The sequence below is a fragment of the Pyrgilauda ruficollis genome, unplaced genomic scaffold (assembly GCF_017590135.1).
Source record: "Pyrgilauda ruficollis isolate IOZ18807 unplaced genomic scaffold, ASM1759013v1 scaffold14, whole genome shotgun sequence".
Taxonomy (NCBI): Eukaryota; Metazoa; Chordata; class Aves; order Passeriformes; family Passeridae; genus Pyrgilauda; species Pyrgilauda ruficollis.
Genome location: NW_024512543.1, coordinates 9,256,003 through 9,272,894, shown reverse-complemented (window position 1 = coordinate 9,272,894; position 16,892 = coordinate 9,256,003). Strand labels below are relative to the sequence as shown.

The following is a 16,892-nucleotide window of genomic DNA, read 5'->3' as shown; positions in this document are numbered from 1 at the left end:
TGTTTGATGCTTTCTCATTATCAAAAGCCAGACCTGGGGGACAGTCAGACAGCTGGTTGTGGAACTGCCCGATGAGGTTTTTTTGTTCTGCATGAACACCGCAGTTCCGAGTGTTAGTGACAGCCCGGCAGAGTTTTTTGGAGACTGGGGAAGGCGTCGAGGCCTCCCTTTGCCCAGGCCGTGAGGGGCCCCGCTCTGCGCCTCCCTGCTCCTCGCTCTCTCCCGCCGTGGGACGCCGGTGCTCCCGGCGCTGCCGGCTGTACGGATCGGGACTCATCCCCGCGGGACTGCGGGGGGCAGCAGGGGCCGGAGCCCGGCGCCGGGAGCGGGCGGTCCCGGGAGCGCTGTCCGGGGTGCTGCAAGAGCGCTCCCGCACATCTGGCCGGCGGGGAACGGCGGCGGGGGGATTGGCAGCGGCTCCTGGCGTCCTGAGCCCCCGTCCTCCCCCTCGCCGTCCCGGTGCGCTTTCGTGGCGGCGAGGGGGGCGCACATCTGGGGGCGACACATCTGGGCCCTCCCCTCTCCCCGCCCCTCCGCCGCGCGCGGCGCCGCCGGGACCGGGAGCCGGGACCGGAGCCGGGAGCCGGCCGGGCCATGCCAGCCGGAGCCCCCGCGGGCGCGGCGCGGTACCATGGCCGCTGAGAACCGCTCGGCGCCGGGCGGCGGCGCGCCCTGGGCTGGGCTGCCCGGTGAGTCGCTGCTCGGGGCCGTGTGCGCGGGGCGGGGGGCGCAGGGCATCCCCCGCAGCGTCCGGCGGGGGTGTCAGCATGGCTTCAGGGTGCATGGGGAGGGGGCTCCGCACCCCCGGGGGATGTGGCACGCGGTCGCCCCAGGAATGGGGGAGGTGTCTCTGCCAACTTTCCCACATTCCTGCGTCTCTCCGGGAACGCCGGGGTGCCCCGCGGGTCGGGCCCCTCGCGCTGGTTCGCTGCCCCGGGATGTCTGGAGCGGTGCAGCCTGCCAGGGCACCGGGGCGATGTCTGGCACCCCCTTTCCCTGTTCCCATCCAAACCAACAACGTTCCCGGGATCCGTCGCCCGAGGAACCTCGGGCCCCTCTTAGTCACCCAGGAAACAGCCTTGTCAGCACCCTGAGTAGGGAATACGAGCAGCCTGCGGCTCCGGGGGCAGGCACCCCCAGGAGGAAACCCAGGACGGGGTTATTTGCTCCCCTGGTGCCTTCTCTGGGAAGGAGACATTCCTGGACGAGAAACTACCTGCACGCTCTTTGCTTCCCTCACTATTCCAACAAGAGCAACAGGGAGAGGATCCCCTATCTTTTGGATACTTTGTCGCCATACTGGGCAAACCTCTCTGGCGCTTGTGGCCACCTCCCAGGACATGACTAGGCAGAAGCTTGCCCCCTCCTCACAGAGCCCTTTGCCAGATTGGGCATTGCAAGGGAGACAGATCTTGCCCACTCTCTCCCTCAGTGCAGATCTCATCTTCCCTTTAGCCCTTTCTGGTCCTGTTGCACCCCTTCTGCTGGTAATGACAGAGCTGCCCCGTGCTCTCTGTTGGCACACCATGGACAAGAGTCGGGCAGCCACACCCTTCTTTCTTTCCAAAATAATGACATTGGCTTCAAATCAGGGAACAGTTCTTAAAATTTTTCTTAAAAGCAGCACTGGTTTTTGTCTGACCTGTTTTCAACCCTTCTGATTGTGCTGTGAATGGATTTTTCTAGCTGGTATTTGGTAAGCCAAGGCTGGGGAGATACTTCCCAACCTGAGGAACAGCTGGTTCCCTATGCCCTGGAACCCTGTGCCCTGCTGGTAGATGGGCTCTGCTTGAGCATTTGAAGGCTCCCTGCTTTATCACAGCTGCCCGGGGTGACCTCCAAAGGTGGTTTGACTTCTGCCACAACTTGTAGAGTAGACAGAGGGGCTGGAAGGGTTGCTACCAATGCAGTTGGGTGGCTTGTTGATGCAGGCACTGTCTATCAAAATACTCAGGTGACAGGATCCCAGAACCCAGGCTTTTGGTGAAACAGCACCAGAGACAATGCTCACGTTGAAATCACAGGTGACAGCAAGATGCTTTCGCTGTCTCTACTGCTGGGCACCACCTCCTCCTTCCTAATGCCCTAACTCCTGTGATCTGAGCACCTGCTGCTGCTCTCCAGCCCGGACTAGGCCCCCAGGAGACATCCAGCAAAGAGCAGAGCATCCAGTGGAGATCCTAACCAGCGACCCATCCCTGGCTCACCCTTCAGCTGGGATGGCGGCCGGTGGTGGAAGCCCTGGAGGTGGAAGGTGGGGATGGGAGCAGGGTGCAGGGGTGGGCAGCAGCCAATGTGCCTTTGCTCAGAGTGGCAGCAAGTTTTCAGGGCTGCTGCATGGAGCGGCAGCAGCTCTGGGAGTGACCTGATGAGTGGGCAGAGGAAAGCTGGCGGGAGAAGGAGGAGAAGGGCTACTGGGAAAAATGGTTTGTTTATTCACACGAGGGGCATACCCATCTCAGCAGGTCAGTCTGTTTTCTTTCATGGAAGAGAAGAACTGAAATTATTAATTAATGCTGTGATCCAATTACTCTGAGTTTGCAGAAGGAGCATGGTTTTTCTCTTTTGACTGTCCCCACAAGCTGTGTCCCCACCCCACTGATGGCAGGTTTTGACATGGTTGGGGGTTTGTTGTTTTCTTCTTTAAAATTAAAATAACAAACATCTCCCCAGGAGAAAAAAAAAAGAAAAAAAAGAAAAAAGACAAAACCAGGGAATAAAAATAGTGAGACCAGGAGGAGCAGCTGATTCAGAGCAGTCCCTAGCACACCTTTGTGTTGATCCCTTCTCTGCCTGCCCTTGCTGAGCCCTGACCAGCAGCATCCACAGAGGTGAAGAGGTTTGGTGAGTGCCCAGCCGAGGTGGCAGATGTAGCTCTGCAAAGGCAGCGGCGAGATCAGTTGTGAGAGAATACAGAGATGGAGACTGTTTGCAAGGGGCTGCCGTTTTCTGCACAAACACACCTCCTCTTTCCACATGGACAGACACGCAGCAACTGTTTCTTGTGTGCAAGCTGACCCCTTCTCCTTGGCATGCTAAGTGAGGGCTTTGTTGGGCATCTTCTGGAGATGTGGGCATTGTCCTCGAGCCAGTTGCTCCTAAGTCTATGCCCTTATTGCTCTCCAGTAAGCCAAGGGAGGAGATTTGCTTTGTATTTCAGCATCCATTCTGGGCTGGCACTAAAACTGCACATTACAAGACGTGTTTTGGGGAGATATGAGAGTGCAGGACCTGACACAGCGAGGAAATGAAAGTTTTGGACCAGATCATTCCCATGTATTTCCTCTTCTCTCTCCATTTCCATCCCAGCATCCCCTGCTGACTGTTCTTTAGCCCGCCCAAGCACCAGCACCCACCATGAGTGTGCCAGGTACCAGTGGTTGCAGTGAGGCTTCACACCCAGGCACTGTTGAAGCCTCTTCAAGCTGGTGATTGGAACCATGCCAAATACATCCTTCTTCTGAGGGATTTGTGTGACCAGTCAGAGAGCAGATACCAGCTTTTAGGAAGACTCATGTGCTCTCCTGCCCAGGGCCCTGGCAGACCAGGAGGTGAGGGCCTGAATGTCTGGCTGCTGTCCAACTCACAGCCAAGTGGAGGAGTGTGCCAGCCTTGACTGTCCCCAGGAGTACAGCCCACCATGACATCCTTTCCAGCCTCTAGCCATGGCACAGCCTTGCTGCATCCAGACCCTTGAACATACCGAGGTGGACCTTTGCCCTGTATTCAGACAAATTCATTTACTGAATCTTCAAGGAGTTAGGCAATTCCTGGACTCATTAATCTGGGGCAAGTCAGGCTGGCCCATGATTCCAGTATTTTGCTGGTGCATGAACACAGGGCAAGGTGTCTCATATACAGATCCTCCCCTTGATGCTTAGACACAGAGTTTTAGCAGGAGACACACAACCAGTCCATGTTCCCCCAGCTAGAGACACCTGGGTGTCCTCACTCTGTGTGCCTGTTGGCAGCCATCCCACCTTCCCTGTGGATCGATGCACTGGTCCTCTTGGGACTTGACTCTGTGCCAGGACAACATCATTTGACCTATCTTCAGACCCTGGCACTGTGAGCACAGCAAACGAGGCTGTGCTGGAGATGCTCCCCAGCCCCAGCCCTTGCGTGCCGGGCACAGCTGCTCACGCCTTCGCCCCGGGGCTGCTCTTGGGACCCTCCAGAGATGCCTTCAGCCCTGAGGCTGCACCGCATGGAGGAGGAACTCCAGCAAAGGCTCAGCTTATCCCTTGTATGATGCAAGTTTGCAGAGAAAATTAACATCACCAGTCTGTCCAAGCCTGCAAATGCAATGGCTGTAGGCACAGTGCTTTGTCTGTCTGACAATCCCCAAAACTGTTGCTGGAGGTCCTGCAAATCAGAGCTGTGTGAGTGACAGTGGCTCTTCTGCATTTCTGTGACGCTGTCGCCATCATGCCTTTATGTCCTGTGCAATGTGTGCCCCATTCCCACTCGGTGCATGAGGCAGTGGCAGAGATGCCCAAGTGCCCTGTTCCCTTCCCACCTCCTGCCCCAGCGCTGGGCAGGTTGAGGTGTGCAGCTGCAGGGGAACCTCTCCCACCTGTTCCTGTGACTCAGAGAGAGCTGGAGAGGGACATGGGGAAGCACAGGGCTGTTTACTTGTCTTCAAGAGCCTCCAAGAGGAGTTACATCCCAGGTCAGTTGGTGAAGGAGGGGCAGCAGCTGGGAATTTTGTCCTTTAAAGGCAGAACTCAGTACAAACCGTGGAGCTCTTTGAGCTCAGCAGGCTTGGCCTGAGCTATCGGTGTGTTACTGAGCTATTGAGGGTGGCTGTGTTCCTCCAGCCAAAAAAGCCAGGAAGAGAAGCAGCCCCTCTGGTACCACAACTGCTTTTAAATCTAGCATATTGTATAGCACCTTGCAGCTTGGCAGAGGAGGCAGTGGGGGCTGACACCAGGAGCCTCAGCTGGAAGTGTCTGGAGGAGAAATGTCATCAGGAGGGATAAGGATCCTGGTCAATTTGGTTTGCATTGGCCTGTTAAGAGGTTAATGTCTTCAGCCTCCTTAAGCAGAATAAGATTGATTTGTCTGTGGGAAACTCAGCTGCAGTTGTGCAACACTGAAGCCTGAAAAAATGAGTCTGCAAACATGATGTCCCGGGCCCCTGCATGCGCTCCAGGTCACAGAGCAGCTCTCCAGAGGCCTCCATGGCACCGTGCTTCACTGACCCCTCACTTGCAGACCCTCCCAGTGTCAATGCCAGCCCCCAGGTCCCAGGCAGCGCGGCAAGCTGGCTCTAATGAGAAGGGATGAAGGTCCTTGAGGGATCTTGGAATGACTGAGATGGGAAAGAGTACCCGGCATCTCGCCACCTCTAGTGCCTCTGGGATAGTTTGGATCCTTCCTCTGCTGACAGTTACATCATGTGCAGTCCCAGATAAGGCCAAAAATGTGCATGCATGTGTACAGAGAGGAGTGGAGAGCAATGAAATTCCTCTGGCATCTGCCTTTGCCTGAAAACAGGCATGAATTGCCTGGCCTTGGGCCTGCCTTTCTACAGCACTTAGGAGCAGTGTCTAGCATGGTGGTCCCTATGCTTCTTGCAGAGCTCAGATACCTCACCAAGGCCCATAAGTGATGCTCAACTCATTAAACCCTCTGCTACTGTGTCAACGGGCTGTCCCAGTCAATGGGCTAAACCCCCTGCTCTGTGCTGTGGGGTGAGCAGCGCTGCATCCCTGACTGCCTGAGCTGCATCCCCGCTCATGGGGACCCAGGGGACAAAAAGGGTGAGTGTAGAGTGCTGCAGGTCTCTGCACAGGGACCAGCCCCTGCCTTATTCAGCACCAGCACAACAGGCTGGGGATCACCATCCTGCAGCGAGAGAAGTGACTCCAGGCAGAGCTGGGCTGCCTGAGCCGCAGAGCTGCAGCCCACAGAGGTTTGCAGCTCCAGCATGGCTCCCACTCTGCCCAGCAAGGAGCAGGTGGGAGCCTCTAGAGAAGGCAGCAGGGAGAGGTTTGCAGGTAATGTCTCTGTGTGAGGTCTCTCCTCCTTAGAAGGTTTTCTTAGGACTTTTCTGTAGAGGAGATAAGTAATGCCTCCCTGGCAGACCAAGACTATTCCCACCTCCTTCCTCTCCATCCCTCCCCTTCTCTGTTCTAGGGATTTCCTACCTGCTGTCCTCCTCTGGCACTCTGACCCCTGCATTTTCCATTCTGCCTGTCCATGCCCTGGGCTCTCCTGCCCACCTTCTTCACAGCTCCTCTTCTTCACTCTATCCCATTGCACCACCTCCAACTCCAAATCCTCTGGCAGGTCTTGTGGCCAAATAGGGTCCCATATTTTCAGTTTCCTTTTTCATTAGCACCTCAAAGATTCCCATCTGCTATCTGCCCCTAGAACTAGGGCTCTCACATATGCATCCATCCAGAAGGGCTCTTGCTCCTGCCTGATTTTCTGCTCTTGGTTCAGGGCATCAGCTCTTTTCTCTCATCCATTGCTTAGCTGGCTCATTTGTCCTATCAAAGCCTGTAGAGCTTCATGCTGCTCCATGGGGCAAGGGGCTCTTGTTTCCATTGTCAAGTCTTTAAAATTTCAGATGAGCACCTTACTGTTTGCTCCCTGCAGTGCCTCAGCTCTGGGATGAGCTACATGTCCCCCCTGCCAGAGCAGCACTGCATCTCTGACTGCTTGAGCTGCATCCCCACCTACGGTTCGTGGGACCCTGGGGACAAAGAGGGTGAGGGCAGGGTGCTGCAGGTCTCTGTGTGGGGACCAGCCCCTGCCTTATTCAGCACCAGCCCTGGCACCTGGGACAGTCCTGGGGGGCAGACCCCCCATGTGGGTGATAGGGACCTGGCACGGGCGCCTGTGGCTGTGTGGGGCCGTGGCAGGGTGAGGGAGCTTCCCTACAGCTGGCTTCCCAAACAGAGCCAAGCCCTTCCCCCTTGTCATCCCCAGGCAAGGCCTGTCCCTGGGGCAGGGGGAGATGCTCTTCTAAGCAAATAGCTCTTAGGTGTTGCAACACTTGCCCCTCTAGCTCTTAGTTGCTCCTCCACCATTCTCTCCCACAAGCATCTGGTCCCGACTCCTGGGAAGAGCCCAGCTAATCCAGGCAGTCAGTTGTTGCTGCAATCCTGTCTCTCTCCCCTCCTTCCTCTCTGCTGGCTGGTCCCAGAGCCCTTCCCGGCAGTGGGACCTGTAGCTGCAGCGGGGTTGTTTCTGCTGTGCTGCCTTCAAACAGCTGGGTTCTGTTAAAGCTTCAGCCCAGGCATATAAAAGAACATGAGCATCTCTCTGAGGCAGAGAGCATTAATGCAGTGGATGGGAGGGGAGAAGTGTGGCTCCAGCCCAGGCTCAGCTGGAAGCCCAGCACCTTCCTAGCTCAGTGACATGGCCTGAGCTCTGCCACCAGCAGGGAGCTGCAGCCCTGGGGTGCCCCAGGTAGAGGGCACGGGAGGGAGGGCACTGTGTCCCCTGTCCCGCTGTGCGATGCCGCCGTGGTGAGCCTTCTCCCCCCGGGATGTTACCACCGGAGCCAGCGCAGGCGTGGGAGCTGCTGGGGAGTCGCCGGTGCCTGGGAGCTGCAGGCTGGGCACAGCAGGGTAAGGCTGGACTTTGGCTTGCGTGGCATTTGCCATGCACACTTGCTAGTAGCGTTCCACTGATAGGTTATTTATTTGGCCTAATAATTGGGTGACAGGAGGTTAATTAATTGTCAGAGTGACCAGTGTGCTGGTAAGCTATTTATAGGAGTGACCTTTCAATTACTTTTTAAAAAACAATTTCTCACTGGCTTGCTTCTTGTCTGGTGATGCTGTGGCTAAATGGCGTGCGGCCCCTTACAACCTGCAAAGAGCACATTAGGGATACAGGCAAGTGCTGGGGGCACAGGCAAGTTTGGGCAGGGGTGTAGCCACGGCTGCTGTGGGGTGCTGGTCAGCCTGCTGGGCTGGGCTCTACCTGCAGGAGCAGCTCAACAGCCACGGCTCCAACCTGAGAGCGCTTCCCACAGCCGGGTGCAGCCTCGGCTTCACTCTGAAAGCCAGCATTAGCCACAGTGAAGGCAGGGAGGCTCTGGCTTGCTTGGGGGGTGGCGGGCTTACCCAACTGCAACACTCCCTTCTGGCCCTGGGGACAGCAAATTTTACAAACCTGATGCGCAAACACACATCAGGCCCGGGGGGGTTCCCTGGCCCCCTCGCCTCCCCCTGCAAGCTGGCTGCTCCTGTGCCACTGAGCTTACTGCTTCTCCAGTGGCTCCAGGAAAAGCTATCAGAGGTCCTTAACTTGTGGGATGGAGGCAATTGCTTTGCCTCATGAGGACCAGTTGAATAGCAAAGGAAGAAAGAATAAATTATTCAATAGAAAAAACAAATTCCCAGAACCACCCCATATGTTACTGACAAGAAACAATTCCTGTTCCACAATGGCTCAGATCTCTGGAGCAGGATAAGGACTTCAACAGGGATCTATTGACCAGAGGGGAGAAAGCACAGCTACCAGCTGGAGCTTGGAGGGCAGGAGGAGCCCTGCCATTTTAATGCAACAGATCCTGCTGGCCCCTCATCTCCTTTCTGTTTTTCTGGTTGTTTATTGCCTTCATCATTCCAACGCAGAGGCTTGGAAACAAACCAACACCAACCCTCCCCCTGCCAGACACAGGGCCTGCCCTCCATCTTCTCTCGTATGTTGTATTTCTAAGGTGCCTGTTCCCAGTATCTAGGAATTCTGTTTTCACACTCTGAGGGGTGTGAATCTGTCAACCAGAACAACCCTTCACTAGCTGTAAAGTGGTGCCATGATTCAGGAACTAATTAACAGCTATTAGATAATGCAATTAGCGCCACAAACTGCCACCCTACCCTAAGGATACCTTCCCTTTGTGAGTGTGAGCCATAAATGTCTAGCGTCTTCTGTTCCTTCTTTTTTCCCTCTCCTCTCCTCTCCTCTCCTCTCCTCTCCTGCTCGTGGTGGTGGCTGCACAGACTGCCCAGCCCCACATCACATCAGCAGTTTGACCTGACAGGATTAATCCCCTTAAGACTTTTACCCTCTCTGCACTTTTGGGAAGGCCAAGACAAGCAGGGGGCTGGCAGTAGGTCTGGTTTGGCTCTTTCCAAATGTGACAGCAAATGTGATGTGCCCAGGCCTAGTCTTTGGCACCCAGACAGAGCAGGAGGTGATGTGTGCCTTCTCCTGGAATGTGCCTGTGGTGGAGGGGGCCACCTTCCCTCTCTGCTGGAGGCAGGCAGCACCCAGAGCCCCACAGGATCCGTTCAGCCAGGAGCTGACAGCCACAGCCCCTCCATCCTGTCCCTGGGCTCGAGGTCCCTTTCAGTTGTGCTGTGGCTCCAAACCCATGCAGGGCTAAAGCTCATTTCCCCTGGGAGCAGCTCGTGCTCATAGGTGTCCGCTAAAACACGTCTTTCTCTGATTCCTCTCCTTCCCCTGTGAACATCTTCCTCCCCAGGCTGGTGTGTGAGCATGGAGCTCGCTTTATGCTGGGGTTCCTTGCAGAGCTCTGTTCATTCCCAGAGGCAGAATGTCACTTCAGCCACATGTGGACCAGACATAGCTTTGCCCCCACTTGCACCTGCTCCATGGGTATCCCCAGCCCTGAGGACGGTGCTGGGATGGGGAGAGGAGAGGAAATGACAGGAAAAGGAGATGACTGGTGATGACATGTGGGACAGGGGCCGTGGAGCAGAGGGAGGCTGTGCAGTACAGAGAGAAGGTGTGGGGAACCCTGGGGCAGGAGGGCTGCTTGCTCCAGGAGCTCATCCATCACACGGGTGTGTGTAAATACCAACCTCTCCCATTGCCTTGGCTGTGCTGGTGCAGAGGGTGGCCAGCTTCTTCCACATAAGGAGCAGCAGGGGCGGGAGGGAACTAAAGCCTCCATCCCACGTGAGCTGAGTGCTCAGCAGGGGCTCAGTCACGAACTGCAGCTGATGGAACACCAGCATCCAGCTACTGCAGATCCTTGGTCTCAGGATGGTCACCCTGTCCATGACAGGGCTTTCCCCTCTGCTACCTGGCAAGAGGCTGGAGGCAGTTGGTAGGAGCTGACAGGCTGGGAAGGCTTGCTGGTAAGGCACATGAGGTGGAGCAAGGAAATAGCAGGAGTCTTCTGCTGTGGTCTCGGGTGTCACCCTGTGACAGAGCACGGGCTTTGCTCTTACTCTGGAGTTGAATTCTCACACAAGAGTGGTCACACCCATGATTGCTGGCAGCAGTGGAAACCCTGCTGTGCCCACTGCCCACAGTAGTTGGACCCCACCCAAATGACAATTTTCTCTGCTTGGATCTGTGGCTGTGTGGGAAGGGAAAGGTATTGGTGACCACTGCAGCAGCCACAGAAACTCTTGGACTGGAGGATGCTATCAGTAAGGAGTTGGAATCTCCCAACAGCTTCGATGGAGAGGAGAAAACCAGCTGTAAATCACTGCCAGAAGTCTGAGGGAATTCGCTGTATCTGGCTGGTGCAAGCAGGTGTGAGAGAGCACCCACTGAGAAAGAATGGTTGTGTGCAGGCTGAAAAGCCAACTGGTGTCACAGGTAAGGGTGTCAGCCCTAGGAGCCCTTCTGAAGTGTTCTCTCAGCTTTGTCTCCTCCCTGTCTGTGGTGTCATCATGAAAGTAGGGTGAAAAAGGGAATGGAGACAGAGAGGGTGATGTAGGATGCAGGCTTTGAGGGGAGGGAGAGAAGAAATGCACTCCTGGAAGTGCAGGAAGCAAGCACTGGGCACTCTAGTACACAGGCAAGGCATTTAGTGGGGAGATACCGAGTCCTGGAGAGGTCCCTTGGTGTCTGGTGTCACAGCACTGGGAACAGTGATGTGGCTGGCATGAGGGTGGAGATGGTGTCACACTGCTGAGTTTGGTGCAGCTCCACAGCTCTCCTGTGTGCTCTCTCCATCTTTGGACACATGATGGGGATGCAGACAGAGGTGTGACTGCCTGAGGGCTGTGCCCCCACCCAGGCCCTTCCCACACAGCCTGGATGCTCTCCATCTCAGAGGCAGAGATCTATCCCTAGTGCCCATTCAGGCATGATGCATGGCTTGGTCAGCTGCACAGACCTACCGAATTTGTAGCATCCTTGGCCTCCTCCCAGCTCCAGAGTGAGCTGCCTCCTCTGTGCGGGAAGGCAAAGGCAGTGCTGAGCGGTCCCAGTGAGCTCAGAGAGGGTGTCGGGGCAGAAAAGTGAGACAGGGGAAAGGAGAGTAGAAGATGGAGAGAGAAGGGATGCCCGGTGGGCTGGGGTACAGCAGAGAATAGCCAGGGGATCTGAGGCAAGGGTGAGCAGCGTCCACAGCTCCCAGCTCACACGTGTTGCTCTGTCTGTGGTGTATGTTTTCTTCACACCTTCAAGCATTTTCAGTCCTCCTCCTTCCCTCAAACAGGGGATTGCTTTATTTTCTTGCTTTTAGGTGAAGGCTTGTTGTGCTTAAGTGCTCAGCGTTTGAGCCTCCGCCCTGAGGCGGCAGTTGCCTGTGCCTCCTCTCACCAGTTTGCAGCGCGACCTCTGGGTGGCATCCAAAGGCTCGCCTGTGGGGCTGCCGCAGCCTTTCCTCCCGGTCTTGGGACACGTACACAACAGTTCAGGGTTGAGATGGACTTTTCTTACTTTGGGTAACTGCGAACACAAGCCTCTGTCAAGGTTGATAATTAATTAGACACGCTTAGAAGAGGATGCCAGTTCATGAACAAAAGTGAGAAAACTGAAACCCACATTTTAGCAGAGACGATGGAAAGGTTTCTTTTCAAGACTTTCAAATTCTTCTTGGAAGAGCTGGGGTAGATGTCTGTATGATTGCTAGCTTGTCTGATCAGTTTGATTAGCTGTTACAAGAATGACAGTTAAATCTCCCCATCTCACCAAAGTGAAGAAATTAAAACTCATTTCAATTGTACTGAAACCAACCCCCAAACTGCCATGATTATATATTTCTAAGCCATTTTATACACTTATCACCTCTTCTCACATCCCTGGCTGGGTGCCCAGGAAGGATGGCAGCAGAAACCTCTTTCCCTCTCCCTTGATACATCCCTTGTGCTTGGAGCTGGGTGCAAAGCTCCAAGCCTGAGCAGTGCACCAGCTTCCTCACCCCATCCGTATCTGGCATGTAGCATCTACCAAAGGGCATTGCTTTCTTTTAAAATCCTTTTGTCTTCACAGACATGCTTAGAGGATAATGGTAGAAAGGTATTTCTTTGTCCCTCATCCTCTTCTTTTCCTTGCACCTGTAAGAGGAGCTCCACCACTATCGCAGCTGTATCCTTGCTAATGCAGAAGCTGTCTAAATGGCTACATCAGACCCTGGCTTTAGCATCTCAGCAGCCACATTTCCATTTAATTACACCTGTATCTCTTTAGAAAGTGCTTGTATTAACAACTTGGCTATTTGCTGATGGCAGACATCCCCTACCCTCTCCACAAATGAAAGACAAGGGCATTTTTTTTCAAATACTTAAAACAGACAAACTGATCTCAAAGCCTGCCAGACCCTGTTTGGAAGAGGTGCGTGTTAATGGCACGTCTATACATTCAGCAAAATCAGCTTCAGGCATTCAGGCTTCCCAGGCATTTGGAGCCATCTCCCAAGCCAGAGCCACACTGCTGAGCGCTCCCGCTGTGGGGACACTCACTGGCTCCTGCTGGCTTCCTGGCAGCAGCGCCCATGGGGCTGAACCCCTGCCCCAGGCACCAGGAGGAGCTGCTGTAGCGGCTGCCCTTGATGGTCTGGCAGGGTTGGAATGCCCCCAGAAGCCAAGGTGAGGCTGGTGAAGGCCCAGCATGTTTTGGAGGCCTGGATAGTGTAGGAGAGGCAGGTTCAGTGGGAAGCTCTTCTGTCCAGCCCAACTCCCTCAGTGCCTTTGCTTTTCCTTTTCTTTCCAGGAAATTCCCTTTCATCTCAATACAGCACTTCTCATCTATTGATTTTTTTTTTAAGGTCCATTCTACTCTTACCTTGGGTGATTAACCACAGGCATCTTGGTTTGGATGAAGGCAGTAATTCTCTCTGTAATCCTCATCGCTTTTCATAAATAATTCCATGTATCCTGCTGAGGTGTCTCCACACTGTACATCTCCTAGCCTGGGTGGCTGCAGCTGCACTGTGATGTGGGACTGGGGGAAGGGGTCACCACTTCCCAGTGTCACTGACTGATGGCACTGTGCAGCTCCCTCCCTTTCCTGAGCCTGCTGCACTGTGCACTGCGCCAGGCTAGACCACCCATTTCAGCCTTTCTTGGCTTTTCAGCACCTGTATCTCAGCAGTGTCACCCTTTGGTCAGGGCTGCCTGTGTTGGACAGGCTGGTGCCCTCAGTAAGATGTTGTGGGATGCACACAAGCTGTGGTGTAACTTGCTGTTTTCCTTCTCCCAGATTTCATCTTCCAGCAGGAACTATTTGCTGCGAGAGACACAGGTGAGCCGAGCGGACCCCGGCACGGGTTTTGTGGGTTAGGCCCCTCTTGGGGAGTGCTTTGGGGAGGTCAGTGGAACATGCCTGGGGCATGCCATAAACCTGCTCTTGTCCCTGGGGCAGGGCACTGGCTCCATGCTGTGCTGTTCTGGCAGTGAGTGCTGTATGTGCATCCCCCCTGGGCTCTGCAGTCCTCTTTCCCCATCCCTTTGGCCCCCCTGTGTGCCTCTTTGGGCCACACGAGGTTGTGCTCCTGCTGGGATAGGGAAAGAAGGGACCATCACACCCTGGAACATGGGACTGTCCTAGCCCCATTCCTGCTTTTCTCCCTGCAACTCATTTGCCTCCTCTACTGCTAAATAGGGATACAAAAAATGCCTCCAACGGACTCCTGGAGTGACAAAGAGAAGTCCAGGAATGCCGGGAGATTTTTGAGCACTAACCAACAGCAGTGCTGGCCTGGGAAACTGAGGAAATGCTGCCAGGACAGGCTGGCAGGTCTGATATTCTCCCTTTCTGTCCTTGCTCTCCTTGCAGATCCCATGCACAACCTCTCTGCTCAGCCGTGGCAGGCAAAGATGGCCAACCTGACCTATGACAACTTCACCCTGGGCAACCGCTCTGAGGTGGCTGTGCAGCCTCCCACCAACTACAAGACAGTGGAGCTGGTTTTCATTGCCACTGTCACCGGCTCACTCAGCCTCGTCACCGTGGTGGGGAACATCCTGGTGATGCTCTCCATCAAGGTGAACCGCCAGCTCCAGACTGTCAACAACTATTTCCTCTTCAGCCTGGCCTGCGCAGACCTCATCATCGGGGTCTTCTCCATGAACCTCTACACGGTCTACATCATCAAAGGCTACTGGCCACTGGGGGCCGTGGTGTGCGACCTGTGGCTGGCTCTGGACTATGTGGTGAGCAATGCCTCTGTCATGAACCTGCTCATCATCAGCTTTGACCGGTACTTCTGTGTCACCAAGCCCCTGACGTACCCGGCCAGGAGGACCACCAAGATGGCAGGGCTAATGATTGCGGCTGCATGGATATTGTCCTTCATTCTCTGGGCCCCTGCCATCTTGTTCTGGCAGTTCATTGTGGGCAAGAGGACAGTCCCTGAGAGGGAATGTTACATCCAGTTCCTCTCCAACCCAGCGGTGACATTTGGCACAGCCATTGCTGCTTTTTACCTGCCCGTGGTCATCATGACGGTGCTGTACATCCACATCTCCCTGGCCAGCAGAAGCAGGGTAAGGAGGCACAAGCCTGAGAGCAGGAAAGAGAGGAAAGCCAAGTCCCTCAGATTCCTCAAGGGCCCTGTGGTCAAACAGAACAACAATAATTCTCCCAAGAGGGCTGTGGAGGTGAAGGAGGAGGTGAGGAATGGGAAAGTGGATGACCAGCCATCCGCCCAGACAGAGGCCACTGGCCATCAGGAGGAGAAGGAGACATCCAATGAGTCCAGCACTGTCAGCATGACCCAGACCACAAAAGACAAGCCCACAGCAGAAGTCTTGCCAGCAGGGCAAGGACAAAGTCCAGCCAACCCCCGAGTGAACCCAACTTCCAAGTGGTCCAAGATTAAGATTGTCACCAAGCAGACTGGGACTGAATGCGTCACCGCCATTGAGATTGTCCCAGCCAAGTCAGGTGCCTCTAACCACAACTCCCTGGCCAACAGCCGCCCAGTCAATGTTGCCAGGAAGTTTGCCAGCATCGCCAGGAGCCAAGTACGGAAGAAGCGCCAGATGGCTGCCCGAGAGAAGAAAGTCACCCGAACCATATTTGCCATCCTGCTGGCCTTCATACTCACATGGACCCCCTACAACGTGATGGTCCTCATTAACACCTTCTGTGAGACCTGCGTGCCCGAAACAGTGTGGTCCATTGGCTACTGGCTCTGCTATGTCAACAGCACCATCAACCCAGCCTGCTATGCCCTCTGCAATGCCACTTTCAAGAAAACCTTCAAGCACCTTCTCATGTGCCAGTACAGGAACATTGGCACAGCCAGATAAACTGGTACTCAGGGACCACTTCAGTATCCTTATGGAAACCCTTCCTTTTGCCTCCTTTGCCAGCGGGGGTTCTTCTGCTCCCCACTCACTACAGTGCAGACTGTGCAGTGATTGCAGAGGATGCCCTTCATCCAACGCTGACAAAAATCCAAGGCATTTCTGAGCTGCAGGTCCTTCCAGTTGCCCTGGGCCTGGGGACTAGATCAGGGAGTCACTGGGAAAGCCAGAGGCAAGAGGAGATGTGGTCACCAGGAGCCCTTCCTAGCTCCATGCTCTTGAGATTGGCCAAATGGCATCAGTGTCTCTCCTAAGACTGGATGTACCTTTTTCCCCAGCTGACCATCTCCAAGGCATCAGAGCTTGTCTGCATGCAGACGGGCTAATGCTGGATGCTTTCCATTGGCTTATAAAGCGTTTATTACCCAAGAAATGAAAAGAAACCAGGGTCAAACATTTACTAGCATCTTGGACCAGGCTGGCTCAGGCAGGTTAATGGGTCCTGCTGGCCCAGCCAGGCCCCCGTGAAGGCAGTCAAGATTGGACCTTAACAGATATGGCAAGATGCTTCCTTTCCCTTGAGAGTGCCAACAGACATCCTCACCCAGGGTCCTGGGGCAGAATATTTCCCTGTGCTCTGGCTCTGCTCTCCCCTTCACGTTGTTTGTGCCCTCAGACAGCAATTTGCTGGAAAGACAGACAGATTAACCAAGCATTTCACTGCTGGGTGAGGAGTGTGAAACCCAGTTGCCTCTGACAACGATGGCAACTAAAACTGCAAAGAAAAGCCCTGGTGTGGTGCAGGACTTCACTCCACAGCCCTGGGGGAATGGGGCCCCTGAGTGGTGGGCAGCAGTGACTGTGAAAATAACTGTCCTTGGGAGGGACAGGGAGGACCTGGGGGTCTCAGAAAAGGGTGGGAAGAGGGTCTGCAGTGTGGCCAAGGTGCCCCGTGTCTCATCTGGGCCATAAGCAGGTCCCTGCTCTCCCCACAGTGGGTGTGGGAGGCCTGATGCATGGCTCTGGAGTCAGGAGAGGATGATGGTGGCCTCCAGCCCCGCTCCTGCCCTGAGCGCAGGGGGCTCCTCCATGGAGGCCGAAGGAGCCGGCTGCTGAGCTTTGTGAATGGATGTAACGCTGTCATGGGTGCTGTGGCAGAGCCCTCAGCATGCAGGCTTCAGCCAGCACCCCCAGCCTCCTCCCAGCCCACCCCTGTGTGCAGCCCAGCCCTGGGGCTGCTCCCCAGCTTCTCCCAGAGCCAGGTGCAAGCCTTGGTGGATGCAGCCAGGTGCAGGCAAGGGATGGGATGGGGCCACTCTAGCACTGGAAAACTCTGTGTCCGTATGTCCTTCCTGTCCTGATGCCAGGGTGCAACCGGCAGAAAGGCTGCCCCAACCCAGATGGGAGCCTCTCCATCACTGCCTTTAGGGGTACTCAAAATGCCTGGTGGGTTTCTGGGTATTTTTAAAT

General features: G+C 55.1%; 1 protein-coding gene across 2 annotated transcripts; it reads left to right on the top strand.

The window, feature by feature from the left end:
* The first annotated feature begins 593 nt into the window (after positions 1-593).
* Positions 594-16,740, top strand: CHRM4 (cholinergic receptor muscarinic 4). Of its 2 annotated transcripts, XM_041459985.1 has the most exons (4): positions 594-689; positions 13,372-13,413; positions 13,948-15,448; positions 15,987-16,740. In XM_041459985.1, exons 1-3 carry the CDS (start codon positions 632-634, stop codon positions 15,423-15,425), a joined length of 1,578 nt encoding a protein of 525 aa, XP_041315919.1. In that variant the 5' UTR covers positions 594-631; the 3' UTR covers positions 15,426-15,448; positions 15,987-16,740. The 2 variants fall into 2 exon arrangements, with proteins under 2 accessions (XP_041315919.1, XP_041315920.1); XM_041459986.1 differs by lacking the exon at positions 15,987-16,740 and having other exon boundaries at positions 13,948-15,502.
* Positions 16,741-16,892: the final 152 nt, after the last annotated feature.